At 34.8% G+C, this 19,536-nt stretch overlaps 1 protein-coding gene and 1 long non-coding RNA gene across 11 annotated transcripts in view; one reads left to right on the top strand and one right to left on the bottom strand.

Annotated features, from left to right (window-relative positions):
- LOC134229518 (protein argonaute-2-like) overlaps positions 1–19,536 on the bottom strand; it is a 35,343-nt gene that overhangs the window by 4,351 nt on the left and 11,456 nt on the right. For 5 of the 10 annotated variants that reach the window (XM_062711270.1, XM_062711264.1, XM_062711272.1 and 2 more), the window contains 12 exons: positions 17,471–17,607; positions 16,556–16,690; positions 16,277–16,364; positions 16,009–16,092; positions 15,531–15,594; positions 13,394–13,465; positions 11,181–11,228; positions 10,008–10,130; positions 8,969–9,111; positions 8,370–8,554; positions 7,854–8,013; positions 6,797–6,887 (listed from right to left, as the gene is read on the bottom strand). In XM_062711270.1, coding sequence (XP_062567254.1) covers positions 6,797–6,887; positions 7,854–8,013; positions 8,370–8,554; positions 8,969–9,111; positions 10,008–10,130; positions 11,181–11,228; positions 13,394–13,465; positions 15,531–15,594; positions 16,009–16,092; positions 16,277–16,364; positions 16,556–16,690; positions 17,471–17,607 — 1,330 coding nt within the window. Of the gene's footprint in view, positions 1–6,796; positions 6,888–7,461; positions 7,553–7,853; positions 8,014–8,369; positions 8,555–8,968; positions 9,112–10,007; positions 10,131–10,523; positions 10,647–11,180; positions 11,229–13,393; positions 13,466–15,530; positions 15,595–16,008; positions 16,093–16,276; positions 16,365–16,555; positions 16,691–17,470; positions 17,608–19,536 lie in introns of all 10 variants that reach the window. The other 5 variants (XM_062711266.1, XM_062711269.1, XM_062711265.1 and 2 more) reach the window with 5 other exon arrangements.
- LOC134229500 (uncharacterized) lies at positions 798–4,453 on the top strand. Its single transcript, XR_009984189.1, has 3 exons — positions 798–914; positions 1,375–1,446; positions 4,219–4,453. It is a non-coding gene; the product is annotated as an uncharacterized LOC134229500 (long non-coding RNA).

Here is a 19,536-nt window from a genome sequence, read left to right on the forward strand (position 1 = left end):
TTGAAAATGTTTTTTAACCTAACAAATAAGATGCAAAAAAAAAAAAAAAAAAAGAAACAACAACTATTTGATGTAAAGTTCCACTCACTGAATTTATTTCTTTTTACAGTATTTAAAACATCACATTAGATGGTAGATGGTAAAGGAAATTATTATCTTTGAGTGCAATAATGGTGTAACAGTTTTGTTTTTACATATCTGCCCTTTTAATCCTTATGAATATAAATTGTGTTTGAGATTAATGCCCTGTTCACACGACGAGTTTAATTCGCAGTAAATTAATGCGAAGTAAACCAATGCGGATCTAATTAATGCGAATTAAATTGCGTTCACACGACAGCTAATGCGAAGTAAACTAATGCGAATTAAAATTTTTCTTCTACAGTCAGGCGTCAGTAAGTCTATTATGACGTCATTTGTAAATCACGTCATGTATGCAGAGCCATCCTTTGATACATCATGTAGTGGCTACAGGTATTCATTGATTTTAGTGATTCACATACTTTCCCTCAATTTTTGAATCAAATATAGCACATATACCTATATATAACCACCAACACGTGTTCTGTGACTTAATTCTGACCTTACGCATGCATCAAAATTTAATTCGAATTAGCTTCGCTTAGCGTTCACACGGAGCTAATGCGAAGTAATTTAATGCGCAGTAAATTAATTCGAATTAAACTAATTCGCATTAAATTCTCCGTGTGAACGCTAATCGAAGCTAATTCGCAGTAACTTTACGTTTAATTCGAATTAAACTCTCCGTGTGAACAGGGCATGAGAATTTTTATGTGATTTTAGATATATGCATTCCAGGATGGTGACTGAAGCTCATCTTTGTAAACACCTAAATGCCTAGAATGGACTCCAAAACAGATTCTTAAAGTTTAACCAGTATAATCTTGAATATGGTAATACTTTTAATTATAAAGGAATAAGATTTTCTGATCATATTGCTTTTAGACTTGCAAATACTACATGTAACTTGAAGCTTTTCATGTAAAATTTGAAATGCAATCAAGTTTGACGAATTTCACACTACTAAGAGTTATCTCCCCTTGTCGGCATAGTCTCATTTTTCCCACTTTGTCCTTTGTAAGTTACCTGTTATTATTTTCAATCTTCAAACTTTATTGGACAATTTAGATCTGTACCTGTTTTGCCGAAGTTTGGGGCAACATGAAAATCTTAATGAACGATATTGACATTACAGATTTTATTTTTAAAATACTGACCAATAAATTTGGTAAGGTTACAGAGGGAAAACAGGGCCTTACGCTGGATTGACCCCGCAAAGGGGAATAACTTGTGTAAAATTTAATGTGAAAGTTGTCTATATTTTTTTTACATATATTTTTTATTAACCTCAAGGACAAAAAGTATACACTTGGAACACACACAAAAACAGATGAGTCCATGCCAACCTAAAGATTAATGCAGAAGGTAAGTTCAATTTTTCATTTCGTAACTCTTCTGGTTTTATCCAGATCGGACCTTACATATAATTAAGTCAGCTTCAGTATATAATAGAAGAATATGGGGATAACGAACAGTATTCATTTCAATCTCAAAGTCCATAAAACAATACAAAATAAGAGCAGAACACGGACCCCCGAAACATCAGAGGTAGGATCAGGTGCCATAATAAAACACCTATTTACTTACTATTCGGAAAATAGCTTGTTTATCATTTCCCTCGGCTGCATCTTGGGGAATAGTTGTTGTCTTGGGGGACGATAAACTAGCTATTGTCCTCATAGCCAGTAAATAGGTGTACATGAATACTGATTTTAGCTCTTCTGAGCCAAAGGCTCAAAGAGCTAACGCTATGGCCATTTGTGCGGTGTGCATAAACTTTTTAGAATGTGGGCCATAACTCAAGATCCCCTTGGACAATCATTGTCAAATTTTCACAGGGCATCCTTGGCCCAAGGGCTACCATTTATACTAAAATTAGGGTTTGGACCCTTATACAAGGGGAGATAACAGGAAGATAAAACCAAAAGAAGTCTATGCATAGAATTGTTAAACTTTGTCAGTTGAGGCATCTTGGGTTTTTGGAGAATGTCGACCAAAAAGTAGGTCACCATGACCTATTTATGGTATTTTATAGCTCTATTGAAATATCTTCAGTCCTAACTGGCTAAGAATCATGATGGAACTTTCTTGGTTGATGTATTTTGGGTCTTATAAACATAGAGGCTTCAAATACTAGTGATAGATTGTACAATTTATTAGAAGAGCGATTCAAGGCCCTTGGGTTTCCTGTTTTCCATCATCATACACTGTGCTCTGTCTGGTAAAATTTTAGCAGTTACAGCCTCCTCCCCCCACCGCCACCCAAACTAAGGGGGGGGGGGGTTAACCCATCAAAATTATTCAAAATTGTATTTTTTTAATCGGACATCAAGCAAACTATTAGCAAGATTTTAATAAGCATTGAGTCCTACTAAAATTATGAAATTCATATAGCCCCAGGGTAGGTGTATCAGATGTAAAGGCACAGCTTTATTAATTAATCATAAACTGAAAATGCATTGATTCATTGAAAATCTATAAAATGCTCCTAAGTTGAAAGCAAAAAGACTACGTTCATGACAATGAGGAATAAGTTTTATACCCCTGTAATCAAAGATTCTGGGGTACATCTATATAGCTTTTGCCCTGTCTGTCTGTCTGCAAAATCTTTTCCAGGCTCTGACAAATCCCATTGCCCGACGCCCGGGGCTAGTGAATTTTAGAGGCGGGCAAGTGAATTTTTAATAGGCACTTGCCCGTGGGCAAGTGGCTTAAAAAATAATCAATCAATAAATATTTTTAAAAATGTCATAGTTTTCCACGAAATTAAAATTATTTTGTTGTAAGAGTTATCTTCCTTTGTTTGTCACACTTTGTTTGCGAACCAGTTTAATTGTGTCATCATTATGCAATTCATTGCAATTAAGTTTTACCGAAAGTTTTAAGTACATGTATTAGTACTTAATTAAAAGTGACAATACAAATAAATTGGCATTGGAGAAATGGAGAAAGTTTTGACAGTTATGAGGCAGAAAACGATCGACATCGTCCATAAGAATGTTAGTGAAAAACTCCGTACAAAACTGTCAAAGCATACCAGGTATGAGAAAAGAAAAAAAGAGGTCCGAAATTATTATTTTAAACAAATACCAGATATCATGACTATAGCTGAAATATGATAGCAATTTTACGTCTCTATATGAAAGAAAATATTATTCTGGAACGGGACGTCAAACAGCATACAGTCAATCAACAGATTGTATGGTACGTAGTACTTAATGGCAGGTGGTTTTAAATGTCGCCAATATTCAAATTAACAACCCTAGGCTGAATTTTTTTTTTTGATTTAGAGACAAATTAATTCATTATGATGAATATAAAGTGCTGGTGGGGCAAGTAAAAATTGAAGTAGGGCAAGTGAAATTTGACCATGCACTTGCCCGTGGGCAAGTGCTTGAAAAATCTATTTGTCAGCCCCTGTTTTCACATTGGCCATATTATCTTAGTGGGTGAAAGTATGGCTTTCATATTTCACAGACCTGGGTATTCATTGTGACAATACTTTTGTATTGGTACACCAAATTAACCTTTAGAATTGAAAGTTTCATAACTTGAATCTTGGCCTTAACTTTTGAACAGTTGGTGCAAGGGCTTTCATACTTCACTTGTATATTTATTGTGACAAGACCTTTCAATGGGTATAAACAGAGCTGCCAACATTCTGAAATGAAAAATAGTAAGGCGTGGTCCGGGGACCGCCTCAGTCCCCTGTCGCTGAAGATATTTTGTAAATGTACACGTAATCGGAGGAATTTGAGGCACGTTTCCATTTTGTTTACTTAAAAACATTGACATGAATGCGATCGGCCAGCTAAAACTGAAACGACGATGCAAGCAACCAATGTAAGGATTATAAATATTTAATTATAATAGTAGAAACTGTAGAGACCAGTTATGAAAACCCCGGTATTATAAACTTTGATGGAGAAAAACTGAAATCGGAAGAATATAGAGAGAAATCGTAAGGCATATTTTGGATGCTAATTTCGTAAGACTTACGCCAAAATCGTAAGGGTTGGCAGCTCTGTATAAATTAAAATATTTGACCTTGAACTTCTAGTTTAACCCACTGTTAAAAAAATTTAACTTTGATCATAACTTTTGAGCTGATAGTAGTAGGGCTTTCATATTTCACAGATTTATTCTTTGTGACAAGTCCTTCCTTGGATGTCAACAATTTGACCTTTGACCTTGACTTTGGAGTTTGACTTGCACTTGGGAAACTTTAACCATAAGCTGGCATATGGGGTATTAGTATGTACAAACACATCTATTTTTCCGAGTTCACGCACAAATCATTGCTATGTAATGAATTTTAGATAAGAAAATTACAAGGTAAATATTTGAAGATATAGTGAAAAAAATAGCTTAAAAGATCATGGTTATGAATACTAAAAAATTAATTATTTAGTATTTATATTTAAGTTCTACGGAGAATCAACCAGGATTAATATCAGGATAATAATAATGTTCAGGGGAAAAAATGGATTTTCCCTTATTTCATGCATTTAATATTTTCTTTTTCTTTACAGGTAAAAGAGAACTGGAGAAAAATGAATTGATGTTAACATACTCTACATTAAATTTGGCTTAAATCTAAATATGTCTTTTGTTGTGATTGCTTCAAGAGCAATTAAGGATCAGGAAATTTAAAGTGAAGGATAACCAGAAAGTGGATCATTCAACAGATGAAAAGAAAATAAGCCTTTGAGGGAAATTATGTCAAGTGCATGAATTGAATATTTAAATTGCATGTAATTTTTGTTTCACCAACGATTAAAATATGTGAAAAAAATGTTCAAAACATGTGTTTAACCATGGTTTGACACATTTTTGTATGGTATTCGTACATTTACTATATGAGCAGTGCAAATAACAAACCCATTAAACATGTTATGAGAAACATATGTTACACACACGTTGCACGTACGTTATTCATATGTGAAACATATGAATAACGTACGTGTGCAATATATGTGTAACGTATGGTGGGCAATACGTACGTTTAACATACGTGACACGCATGATATTCACACGTGTGAAAACATAGGTATAACATACGTGGTACTTTTTTCATGGAAAACGTACGTGAAGTCACGTACGTGTCACATACATTTAACATACGTGAAACGTACGTGGCACAATTAGCTGTGTATACAGTAATAGCCTTTATCAATGATCTTTATAAAAACTGTGGATGAGGAGTATCTAAAACTAGCCAGAAAACATTTTTGATTTAATTGGCAAAGCACTTGTTCTATTGATAGGAAGGCACATTTATATATCTACACTGGACATGCACTGATATCTAAAGCATAAAGTGTTATATCAGGTGCAGAACATGAAATAATTCTAGAAAAGTTTTCACAAGTGAACTTATCAAACAAGGTTTTGAACAAAAGAAAATACATGTATGTGTTCATCTTATATATTCCTAAAATAAAATTTTTTACCACAACACATGCACTCAAGCAAATAGAACTAATTTGAGAAACTGCAATGGATGGAATTATCAGTAAAAATCCAAAATCGCACCATGACCTCAATTAGAAAGAGTATTGACCTAGCGGCTGAGTTGAGTTTTAAGTAGCATTTAATCAAGAAAGAAAGGAAACTACACTATGAACACAAATCCTTCTCTAGTGCATATGAAAACAATACAAAATCCAAACAAAAATTTATACATTATTCCAAAACTGCCAAAAAATACTCTTCTACATTCAATTTGCATGTTCATGTGAACACTTCACAAAAATTATGTTTACACACACAGATTAAAAATTGAGGTATGTGAAATTTACATCCTTGAATAACTGGACACATATGACAGGGTCTATAGATGTATTGTACAGATGAGTCTTGCTTACAATCAGTTTGTATGTGAAAGACTTTTTGATAATGAAGATGGTATTGTACTTATATCCCTATAGGCTATATAGCAAAAATTCTCTTACTATCATATTCTGACTCTGACATGATTCAAACAACACAACATCTTTTCTTGGTATATCACTAAAACTTGTTCAATTTATGCATTTACAATCGATATTACTGTATACTGGGAAATTTTCGCCCCCTTTTTGTTTTTGCTTTCTCCACTGGACGAATTTAAAACAAGGCGAATTTGAAGAACACAGCATAATTTCATAAACAGAACTATGACTGGACCAATCTAAAATGGGGCAAAATTGTTCACAAGTGCAGAAGGGCGAAAATAACACGAAGCGAAAATAACGCTGTATACAGTATTCAGATGTTGTAAGAATTAAGCTCTGTATAGTCGGACATTTCTAGTGCTGTGAGTAAACCTCTGTCCCACTTTCTGTGATAAGCAGCGAGACTCCTGACAGCTCTGTGTGATGTGCAGTAAAGTGAAAACAACTTACTGCAGCAATGGAGGGATTACTGGCGTCAGTATAAAGTGAAATGAACTTACTGCAGCGATGGAGGGATTACTGGCATCAGTAAAGTGATGGAGGGTTTAATGGCGTCAGTGTAAAGTGAAATGAACTTACTGCAGCGATGGAGGGTTTACTGGGGTCAGTAAAAAGTGAAATGAACTTACTGCGGCGATGGAGGGTTTACTGGGGTCAGTATAAAGTGAAATGAACTTACTGCAGTGATGGAGGGTTTACTGGGGTCAGTATAAAGTGAAATGAACTTACTGCAGCGATGGAGGGTTTACTGGGGTCAGTATAAAGTGAAATGAACTTACTGCGGCGATGGAGGGTTTACTGGCGTCTCCGGCTGGAGGATGGGTCACGTCGGCGCCGAGGAAAATAACAGGTTCTCTAAATATGGCAGGACTGTAAAGAACAAGGGAGTGAGATAGAACGTGCAGACTACACGGCGGCGACAGTAGGCATGCCTAAAGCCCAGAAGTCAGCAGCATGCAACAATATAATCAGAACCAGACACAGATTACTAAACCATTCAATATGCTCAGTTTTATTCTTCTCTTGATAGTAGAAGGGATTTCTTTTAAATTTTTTTTAAATTTTCTTCCTAAAATCCAACCATCTCATTTTAGAATATTCTGCATTGTAATTCTTTTTTTCCAATGAATAGAAAAAAACTAAGAGATGGTAATAACGGGCAATTTTTGTCTGGTTTCCATGATGATGTCACATGCTGATCATGCTAAATATAGCTAGAGCCCCTCTCTCAAAACCCCTCTGTATGAATAATCCTATTCAAAGAATGAGTAAACCAAATACATTTAGTTCCCCTGAGGCTATTACAATATTCTGATAATTTCTGTACACTTTTTAGAATTCATAATACAATGATCTTTCTGTGATTTTTTCCCCAGGTTTTGAGTGAGAGTGGTCAGAATTTGTAGAGGGCTGTTACCATGACTATAGGGTGACTCTGACTTACTGCTGCTATGGAGGGCTTAGTTTTATCCCCAGCTGGTGGGTGGGTCACGTTAGCACCCAGAAAAATTACAGGTTCTCGAAAAACCTTGGGACTAGAAAATTAACTTATCTATGGAATTCACTATCACAATGGCAATTCAACAATAATACATGTATAATAAATTATAGTTACTAGACCAGTTGAATACATTTTCTGTTATTATTAGTACAATTTTTCCAAGATACCTTTGTAATATATCAACTGAAGCTTCATTGAAATATTACATATAGATTTTTTGTAACTTGACAGATTTTTACAAACTTAAGTTAAATCTGCAATTTCAGATAAAATCATTTGCTTAGAATAATTGAGTTTCCTTCTGGTCTACTTATGATAAATCAGTTACAACTTACCGTATACTAGGCAGCAGGATGTTGTTGATCCCTCCCAGTTTGACGTTGATTTTTAGGCAGAGGTTGGAGAGCGTCTGTGGAGTAGTTTTGTTCACATTTTTGGCCTGAACACATTGTGTGGCTAATCCAAATAATATATCCCCTACACGCTTCACCTCAGCTGAAACGCATTAGGATCAGATATTAAGGAGGCTGGGGGTCAACATATAAACCATCAGATATTAAGGAGGCTGGGGGTCAACATATAAACCATCAGATATTAAGGAGGCTGGGGGTCAACACATAAACCATCAGATAAGATAGGATAAGCTGTCAACCATCATTTGGCAAAGAAAATTTCATTTTACTTTTCAGTTTTAAACTTTCATCACTTTTGTATATCTTTATATACAGCTCTTCTTCTCAAGATCTATATAGATCGAAATAGTCTAAAATGGCCACAACGACCCAACCCTTTTAATACAATAGTTTTTCTCTATGCCCAGAACAAGAGGAGATGAGGAGACTGAAGCTCACCATACACGGGGGTCTTCCCTGGCAGGACCACCACAATCAGCTGGAGCCCCTGGTATGTGTTCTTGAGATATCTAAACATGGGCTCCACCTGGTCGGGCCCCGTGGCGTATTTACAAAAGCAGGGCTGGCCCAGGATCGGCATCCCAGCATCGTTAGAGATCCTCTGTAACTGCTGGGTAAAGTTCCTACAAAAACAATTAATGTGTCATCTGATAAAGTGTAAATTACAGTGTCTGACTGAAAAAAAATCCTTAATAAACAATCAAAATGACATCTGTGATATAATATCTTATTGTGCATTTCTTGGTCTGACTAGAAAGCATTAGCTACAAAACATTCCACATCAGTTCTCAATGTTAAGAGTTAACAGGTTAAACAAGTTAAGTAGATCATACTGTACAAGTCTAAAATTCCAATACATGTATTCTAAAGCAACTGGTTTATAATTCAGTTCAGTGATACTGGTTGCAAACATTTGTTTCACTGGCTCTGCTGATGATCAATAACAATACAGAAGATAAATATTCCCTAATTTGGACTGCACAGTGTACACATACATTGTACTTGTCAGTTCTCACGAGCTTAATGAGACAGTTTACCTTAAAGCATCTTCCCTGACGGTTCGTTGTGGTGCGAAACAAGCGATGGCCCACACGCGGATTTCTGTCCCCGAGTAGAACTGCTTCCCCCTCATGTCCCACACTCCCTGGTTAGGCACCGCCTGGGCCTTGGTCTGAAATGTCTGAGTTAATAGATCAACTGTGGACAATAATCAACAGATGATACTGTATGGTAGGAGGTTTTTAGCAGGGCTCTCACACCACTTTTTGGGAATAGGTGTGGGTCAGTCAAAATTGGGAAAATAGCGACAATTTGGGAAATTTGGGGATAACCATTATTCTTAATAAACATGATATACTGGGTTTCTCATCTTTGTTATGAACTGAAGTATTGTTTTGTAATACAGAGGAATGTAAAAAACAAATTTAATGATCACAAATCCAGCTATATTTTCTTTAATTTTAGGGAGAAATGACTTCTGGGAAAATTAACACAATCAATTGAGACAAAAAGTACCTTTTTTGAATTGGGAATGTTCCCATAAACAACCCCTATTATAGAGAATTGAGAACCCTGTCAAGGGTGTCAAAATAGGCAGACTTAGACATATATAAAATAATGGTGGCAAAACTTTAGCTTCTTTTGAATTATCTTAAAGATTCATCTAAATTTACACCAAAGTCCCTCACCCTACAGTATCATCTCATTCTTACATTGTAAAAAAAGACTTTTTTTTTTATATACATGTAGATATCATTTTTCCATTTAATAATTAAACATGCTTGTAAAAACTGTCACTGCAAAGGTTCATTCTTAATTCAAAGCTAGGACTGCATGTTATCATGCAAAAGCAATGAATTCAACAGATTTTAGTAAATGATGCATTTCTTAAAAGTTGTACCAAGAAATCAATTTCATCATTTTTATTTGAAAATCAATGACCAAATAAATGAAATTTTCATTTAAAACCTTTGTATATAAATTTGTTAAAAAAAAATTTACAAAGAATGTATTGATTTTCTATCATTTTACAATTAACAATTTAACAATTAAGTATATCTGAGTACGATTCCTTACCCGTCCTCCATAGAGGATCTTGGGAGGGTGAAGCACACGTCCCTGGACGTCACACATCATCGGGTTGATGTTAATTCCAAACGTTTGTAGAAACGGGTCAGCATTGAAGTTGGCTTTCCGAACCTAAACAGCAGGTAAGCAGAGAATGGGTAACAGCCTCATCACACACTCAAATAAAACACACAGACCCATCACACACTCAAACACACAGACACACACACAAAGTATCAGTAGAATCTGACCAGATCTTTATCATTCAACATACACATGTAAACAGGTGTTTAATGAAGTTTATCAAAATAGCCCATTTTATGAAAAGAAAAATTTATAGAATGTACAAAGATCTAGTCAGATTTCTACTTCTTTTGCAATAACAGTTAAAAGACCCAAACAAACAGACAGACAGCATGTTAATCATAACGTGTCAGCCAAGGGGAAATTAAGATATTCTGTCCCACAGACAGACAGACAGCGTGTAACATTCCAGCTTTGGGGTATAAAGACATCCTGTCCTACCCGTCCTCCGTATTCTATCCGTGGCGGGGGTAATACACGCCCCCTCACGTCTGACATTTGATATGAGACATTAATACCAAACGTCTGGAGGTAGGGATCCTTATTAAAGTCAGCTTTCTGTACCTAAGGCAATAAATCACCAACAACAGTATCACCGTATACACATAGACGAAATAGTACAATAGTACAGCTGTCAAACACATGGATTACAATTTGGTCCATGTTGAAAACACTTTTCTTGTAATACCTCAAATTTTATTTTCTTAGTTTCATTATGTAGTTTGTCCATGTTGCATATGATAAACCTTGCTTTCAAAATGTTTTGTGCTTCTTAATAATGTGCAATTACAGAGACAGAATTAATGTGTATCACCAACCATACCATTTTACAAATTATCCCATGTTTTCAACTATACCCAACAAAATAGACAGAAATTCTTGAAAAATTACCCCACCCAAATTATCTCTCATTACTTTTCTAAGCAAGAATGTTTTGTGACACACATTGATAACTGCATATATCCACTATACAATGTCACCAAATGTCTGGTTCAGTCAATCAGGAAACAACTGCAAACCTCTGATATTAACTGTTTACAACTTATCAAATGGAGTACCTGCTGTAGTATAGTGATATAAATAGAGATAGATACGTACAAGATTGTTGATTTCTCTTTCTCTGTCAGGAGCAGATCGGGCTGTTGCCTATAAAACAAATAAAACATCCATTATAATTCCTGCCCTGTTTAATCAATAGATGAATATTATTTAATTCAATGACATCTTTAAACAATATTACTTTAATCTAAGTTAATAAAAATCTCTTTTCTTTCTATCTTGATAAATGTACAAAACATGGATAACAAACTGAATATTTTCAAATGAATTTTTAGTAAAACGCAGTAGAAAAAATTTACAGATTTTCTATGAAATTCAGATTTTTCCTCCTACATCTTGAATGTATCTTTTAAGATGTTTTTATGAAAACATAAACCAAACATTTTCGCTGATTTCTTGAGCATAAAGACACATCATTGGAAGCTTAGCACCCCAGCACAAATGAAACTGACTGGAGACAAATGCTCTGCACCTAAAACTTATTTTATCTAGCCAAAAGCATGAAAGCAACACACATCAAAGGACTGAAACTGTTAATTATAGTCACACAGTAAAGGTCTAGTCTAGCCACTTCAATCCCTGAAACAGACAAATCAAAAATCCAAAAACATCTAGCAAACCCCCTTTATATTTTATAACCTATCACCACATCACAACCTAGCCGAACTCCTCTAGATTTTACCAGTTCCTCCATGCAATGAACAAGAGCAGCTCAAGTAAGTATCTCCTACATACAGCAAACACAATGAAATCTCAGGATTTTAAATAAACAAATGCTTGAAAGTACTCACTTAATCATACAGAGCAACCAAACTTCAATGAGAAACAGAAACCCTCCTACAGCCACCAAACCTACACTTTTTTGCCCTTGTCTCACAATCTAGGGTTCCTTACAACAGCAACATCCCAATGTACTTACTCACACAGAGAAAAACTTCAACGCAAATACAGAACTTTCTACAGCCATCAAATCTACAAACCTTGCCAAGTGTCTCGAAATAGATTTCTTTGTTACACAGTACGTGTATGAAGGCTATGGGTTAAGGGGAGACAGGGCGCATGTCACATGACTAAAAAGACATATTACGTCACAATCGGTGATGATATATATGTTAAACATTGTTAAAATCAACAGTTCTTGTGTAATTTTATTCTAAATTCTAAAATTAATTTTTAAACATTTAATTTTAGAAATTATTATTGATGAAATTTTTAAAGATCTTGCCATCATTTAGATATTGTAAAGTTGCCCAATCCACACAGTTGTTTCTCTTTACCCTGCAGTCTGACGTCAGTGACGTAGTGTTTGAATTCTCAGTGCAGCGAGATCAAGTACACACACCCGTCATGATCAGTTTTTTTTCATAATAAACAGGTCACAGTCAATGTATCGTGATAAATTTCTGAAGCAGATTTTTTAAATTAATATTTTTTCGTGTTTAGTAGCAGAGATTCTCTCTATAATTTTGAATGTTTATGTTTTCGTGTGACGTCACAATTGACAGGACCGTTTTAAAATGTTAAGAACATATTAAATTAGTAGTATAAAAAATACGAGAAAATTTCATTGACAGGATTTTTTTCAGCTAAAGGCCCTGTTCCTCCTTAAATAGAAGCTTATAGAAATCTTTAGACTCCTCATGTATGTATTTCAGGGACAGTGGCTAGGATTGATCATCATTACAATACAGAAGTGGCTCACTCACTCACAAATACAGTATATCACAGACCAATACAGTGTGTCAAAAACCAATGCTACAGAAAATTATCTATGCAGATCATCATTATTCACTAATCATTGTATCACTTCTACAGAACTAATCACTTGTAATATTCTAGTAGATGGCTATCAACAGCAGCTTGGCTTGTACAAACATAAATCAATTTTTATCAAGTTCAGAACACTATCTATATGTATGAATTGACATTTCAAAATCCCACTTTTAAGCTACCAAATATCTTCAATATACAGAAATTGTATCTTTCCGTATATATAATTACATATAATTCTAATATCTCAATAACATTACAAACTGAAACACAAATCCCCAATGCCAGATCTCTGCATTTCTCCTGAAGTAAGGAAAGAAACAAAAAGAATGCAGGAAAGATAAAGGGATGAAATGGACAAGTCTACCATATGAATAAAGAGTCTCTAGACACTGTAGGAATCTCTAGACAAAGGAGTGGGGGGGGGGCACTCTGACAGACATGTCGTTTGCTGTAGGTGGGGGGTGACTTATTTGAGAAACCTTGATCATGGTAGATGTCTGCATGTCTGTCAGCTTCTTGATGCACCGCTGTCCTCCCACCACATTACACACCTGTAACAATAAACAGGTAAATAAAACAGGTAAACAAAAAACAGACAAACAAATCAGGCATATCTGACAGGTGAAAAATATAGTGTAAGGGAAAGATCAGAAATATTTGCCATTTCAAATTATCTAGGAAATTTTCCATTTACTTTATGAATTATCTGTATGTATATCTAGATCAGTGTACAACAAATACTGACCTCCAGTGGGGGAGAAAAGTGTGTTTCCTATATATTGCTATATAAAACCTGACCCACTTGTAGACAAGGCAGATGAGGATATCTAACATCAAAGTTAGAAATTTCAGCTCTTCCTATGAGAAGAAGATTTTCAAAACATATATATTTCTTTATAAAAGTATGGATAGGAGGAACAAATTAGAATAATTATGAGTCCACAAACATGGCCCATTGAAAATTCAAAGATTTTTACATATATCTATGTAAAACATATGGCTGGACATGCTTTGAACAATTTAGAATCTACACTGTACCAGGATGCTTCCACATAAGTTTCAGCTTTTCTGGCCCAGTTGTTCTTGAGAAGAAGATTTTCAAAGATTTTTCATATATATTTCTTTATAAAACTTTGATTCCCCATTGTGGCCCCACCCATCCCCCGGGGGTCATTATTTGAACAAATTAGAATCTACATTATACCAGGATGCTTCCACATAAGTTTCAGCTTTTCTGGCCCAGTGGTTCTTGAGAAGAAGATTTTCAAAGATATATATTTCTATGTAAAATGACAACGGATTTGAACAATGTAAAACACTGTAAGGATGCTTCCACATAAATGGCCCAAAGAGAAATTTTCAAAGATTTTTCATATATATAACTTTGATTCCCCATTGTGGCCCCACCCACTCTCCATTAATTGAACAATTTAGAACATACATTATATGCTTCCACATAAGTTTCAGCTTTTCTGGCCCAGTGGTTCTTGAGAAGAAGATTTTCAAAGATTTTTCCTATATATTTCTATGTAAAAATTTGATACCCCATTGTGGCCCCGCCCTTTCCCTGGGGGTCATGATTTGAACAATTTTGTATCTCTCAACATAAGTTTCAGCTTTTCTGGCCCAGTGGTTCTTGAGAAGAAGATTTTCAAAGATTTTTCATATATATTTCTATATAAAACTTTGATTCCCCATTGTGGCCCCACCCATCCCCCGGGGGTCATTATTTGAACAAATTAGAATCTACATTATACCAGGATGCTTCCACATAAGTTTCAGCTTTTCTGGCCCAGTGGTTCTTGAGAAGAAGATTTTCAAAGATTTTTCATATATATTTCTATGTAAAACTGTTATTCATGATGAACAAGTTGATAGTACCAGGATGCTTCCAATAACTGGCCCTTGTGAGAGAAGATTTTCAAAGATTTTTCATATATATTTCTATGTTAAACTTTGATTCCCCATTGTGGCTTCCCCCGGGGGTCATGATTTGAACAATTTAGAATCTACACTATACCAGGACTGTGCTTCCATATAAGTTTCAGCTTTTCTGGCCCAGTGGTTCTTACACACAAGATTTTCAAAGATTTTTCCTATATATTTCTATGTAAAACTTTGATTCCCCATTGTGGCCCCGCCCTTCCCCCTGGGGTCTTGAACAATTTAGCATCTACACTATAATGCTTCCACATAAGTTTCAGCTTTACTGGCCCAGTGGTTTTGAGAGAAGATTTTTTAATGACCCCACCCTATACTTGATTATCTCCCCTTGCGAGGGGATATGTCCCTTCATTTTAACAATTTAAATTCCCCTTTACCCAAGGATGCTTTGTATCAAGTTTTAAAATTGGCCCAGTGGTTCTTGAGAAAAGAAAATGTGAAAAGTTTACAGACGGACAGACAGACAGACAACAAAGATCACAAAATGTGTCATTTATATTTTCGGACAGGTGTGTAAAAAAGACAAACAAATCAGGCATATCTGACAGGTGAAAAATATAGTGTAAGGTAAAGATCAGAAATATTTGCCATTTCAAATTATCTAGGAAATTTTCCATTTACTTTATGAATTATCTGTATGTATATCTAGATCAGTGTACAACAAATACTGACCTCCAGGGGGAGATAAGTGTGTTTCTGCTCCTGACCCACTTGTAGACAAGGCAGATGAGGGTATCTATAACATAAAAGTTAGAAATTACAGCTCTTCCTATTCAAACAACATTGTTGTATAGTATGGATAGGAGGAATGCATAAATGAGTAAACATACATTGAAAATTCATAAGTACATATATAATGAAAACATATGGCTGGACCGGGAATCAAACCCGGGACCCCTGTATTACTAGTCCAGTGCTCTAACCACCGAGCTGTCCAGGCCGACGTCCTCAGACCAGCCTAAATTCCTACAGTAGCAATAAATGCTTTTACAATTGATCAATAATCTATAAAATGACAACGAATGCCATGTTAAAGTAAATTCTAACTAAATCAAAGAGAAATTCTCAACCTATACTTCAATGACAGTATAGTACCCAGCACTCTTCAAATATCAAACATCAGATTCAGGACAAAGAACAGCTGACTTACTGAAGTTTCATTTTGTATCTCTCCAGGAAGTATCTGGCTACTGTACACTCCACTGTTTGTCCCGAGTCTAACTGCAGAGGGAACCTGTCAGAAACAAACAATAAACAATCAGATACTAGTAAACAATATAACTCATAACAATTTTCATTAAATAAGTAATGGAATAACAGGCCTCATGAGAGAGGTTTTATGACTGTTTATGGGTTTTATGTAAAAACAAGATGAATACTTATGACTGCATTCTGTGCTGCATGTAATGAAAACTTACGACTGTGTCTGGGCGGGGCGCCTGGTTACGTTACACACACGATATTTACGTCTCATAGTTCCACAATGAGTAATCTCCACCTTAAGACCTGTAAAACATTCGACTTTATCTTCAATAGATTTCAGAAAATACTACATACTTATCATATTTCTCATCAATTTTTACATTAAAATTCTCTTCAGAAAAGCAAGAAAATTCTAAAAAAGATCACCATTTGTCATTTATATTTTGACAGCTGTGTAAGTTACTGTTAACACTGTGTAGGATTGATACACATACCCCTGATTTCCTTTGTAAATTTGACTCTCTGCGAGTCAGTGAGGGGGCGCTTCTGTTCGTTGACGTCTTTGATATCCAAAACTTCACACATAAACTCTATCACAGGCTGGGCTTTGTAAAAGGCAGTGGCAGATACTGAAATAAAGACAGTATACTTAACTAACTTAACTAAACATTTACATGTTCAATGCTTTCCCATTCTCAAAATCTAAAATTATTTCTCTATACATAATTTACCCAAATTACTATTTTCAATGCTTTACAATCAACAAAATCAGAAAAAATATTTATATTTGTTAGGATTTTTAAAGTATTTTTAATCAGAATTTGAATTTTACAATATTTTTTACTCAAAAGACAACAATAAAATCCTAATAAAATTCACTTTCCCTTTTGTGGTCAGAATCTTAGGCCATATAAAATTGAAATCTTGGTTCTCAGGCCCGCGCGCATCCGTTTTGAGCCGCGTTGCCGATTTTATTGTATTTTTGATAAAATAAAAAGTTGGTTATACACGGGAAAAAAATTACCTCAGGTTTATTTTCAAATATCACTTCCGGTAGCCATTTACAATGAGATTTTGGCTACTTCTTTTGAAAATACATTCGAGGACATTACCTACGATGTTTACACGCTGTTAAGCAATGGATAAAGCAGAAATTTTGACCAGAAATGGAAAGTATATCTGTGATTAAAAAAATTGTCTTTATGTTAAAGAAAATTCGGAAATTAAAATTTTAAAAAATACCTCCCTCATCTACTTTATTGTTTTAAATCGCCAATAAAATGAAAAATAAAATGCCGCCCTCCCGCATCTGTTTTGGAGAAAATTGGCCTGAGAACCAGGGAATTAAATTTAGATAGCCTTACATCATGATATTTTTTTATATGGATACAACAGTTATTCCCCCTTACCATCAATGTTCAGCATCATTTTCCAGTGGGAGGGTCTCACGCTCTGATGGAACCCGAACCACACCTCCCTACCCCCACCCAGGGGGTGGTCATACCCCTCCGGCGGGGAGAAGAAGGAACGACCCACAGGCGTGTACCTGTCAAAGATCAGTCACACTGTACAACTCAACAACACACATATGATAAGCTGAAAACATACTCATTTCTACAGTATAAATTCTGAAATATTTAAAGACAACTTCAAAAAAAAAATAAATCATTATCATTTATTCAATTTTATGATAAAATGGGTTACAATATTGAATATTGTCATAATTTACTTTTCCATTGACCATGCTGACTTTAGAAAATGTTATACACAATACGGTAACTTTTATCTTATGTGCATTATACATGTACTTGAAACAAAATATAGATGAATACTGTATACAGGGAAATTTTCGCTCCATTCGCCCTACCCTCATTTGGACGAATTTAAAACAGGGCAAATTCATAGAATACAGTATAATGTCTTAAATAAAACTATTGATGGGCGAATTTTAAACTGGGCAAAATTGTATGCAAATGTGAAAGGGCGAAAATAACACTGGGCGAAAATAACCCTGTTTACAGTATGTCCTTTACGCCAAAGAGAGTTCTGTCATACAGAAAAATTCTATGAAGGGGTACTGGAACCATTGAAAATTAAGTTAACATGCCTAGCCAACAATTCACATGTCTCTATGTTAATAACAACTAGCTGCTAATGAAAGGTGAAGCTTTAACTCACCATCATCAAATGACACACGTACATGAGTACATGTAGTAAGTCCACTTTATAATTAATATTTTCTTTTTTTCTTAAATACCCCTACAATCTCCCATTCACAAGTATTTACAAAGCTTAAGGCAACTAGTTTGATAAAAAAAGATTTGGTTCAGAATGCTACAGTACTATTAAACATTTACAAATAATCCCCAAGCTTGCTTCACTTATGACTGGTATCAGGACATTAAGATTTCTGTATGTGATAGGTCATTTCTTTTAACATATTGAACTTAACTTACTAAAATACCCTAGCCATTTGAGATTATGCATGTGCAAAATAAGATCCTTTACAACTATTGCTTTTTGATCTATGACTTCTTTCCATAAATTCAGAATAACATATTAACATTCTTATCCATAACTTTATCACAATATTTAAGAAATAAATAACAAGTCAAATCCTGTGAAGGCCAAAGGCAATTGAAGTTTATAAACTTGTTATTACTTATATATACATTTGAGATTGACAATTTAATATTAATCTTCTCAGAAGATTTGATCACGTACCGACCCACTTCAATTCCCATTGAAGTTTATAAACTTGTTATTTATTACTTATATATACATTTGAGATTGACAATTTAATATTAAAATAAATATATTCGGATATAAATATTGCACTAACCAGTCACCATAGATTTCCGTCAAAAGTATGCAAGGTGTAAATCGGCTTGAAAGGCGGTTATGCTTCGAATTCATCGAGCTAAGAATTCTATTTCGAAGGGAATATTTTGTTAAGGGCTACTTGTGATCCGTAATTGTGAACAGGTTCTTATCTGGGAAGTTTGTGAAAATTGATCATTAATGCTGAAAGACACAAGAAACACGAGAATTGCTGATAAAAAGTTGGAGGAATTTCGGTCGCCTGAAAGGGATGGATGGATCCGATGGATTGAGACACTTGCCCGAGCCAGTTAGCCTAATCAAGCATTAAATTTGATCAAAAACATTCAATATACGATTTCAGTAATTAAAGGCATATTTATGATGTTAACAATGAGACACTGGCGACAGTTTACATTGAAGTACAACAGCGCTGATCAAGGTGTTCCTCGGTTGTTCGTGGCGTGATTGCAATGCTGTGATATTTTCCAACAGATTTATACATTTGTCGTGAGTAGAACTGAATGAAAAAATATAGTTTTAGGCAATATCTTGAAGATTTAACTTAAGGTCTAACAAAAATAAGGATAAACAAAAAAGTTAGAGATTGTGCAGCTGACAAAAGTGACATACAACTTGTAAACAAATGCTAGTT

This window comes from Saccostrea cucullata, unplaced genomic scaffold (genome assembly GCF_032062105.1).
Source record: "Saccostrea cucullata isolate Sc308-1 unplaced genomic scaffold, CSIRO_AGI_Scuc_v1 ctg311, whole genome shotgun sequence".
Classification (NCBI taxonomy): Eukaryota; Metazoa; Mollusca; class Bivalvia; order Ostreida; family Ostreidae; genus Saccostrea; species Saccostrea cuccullata.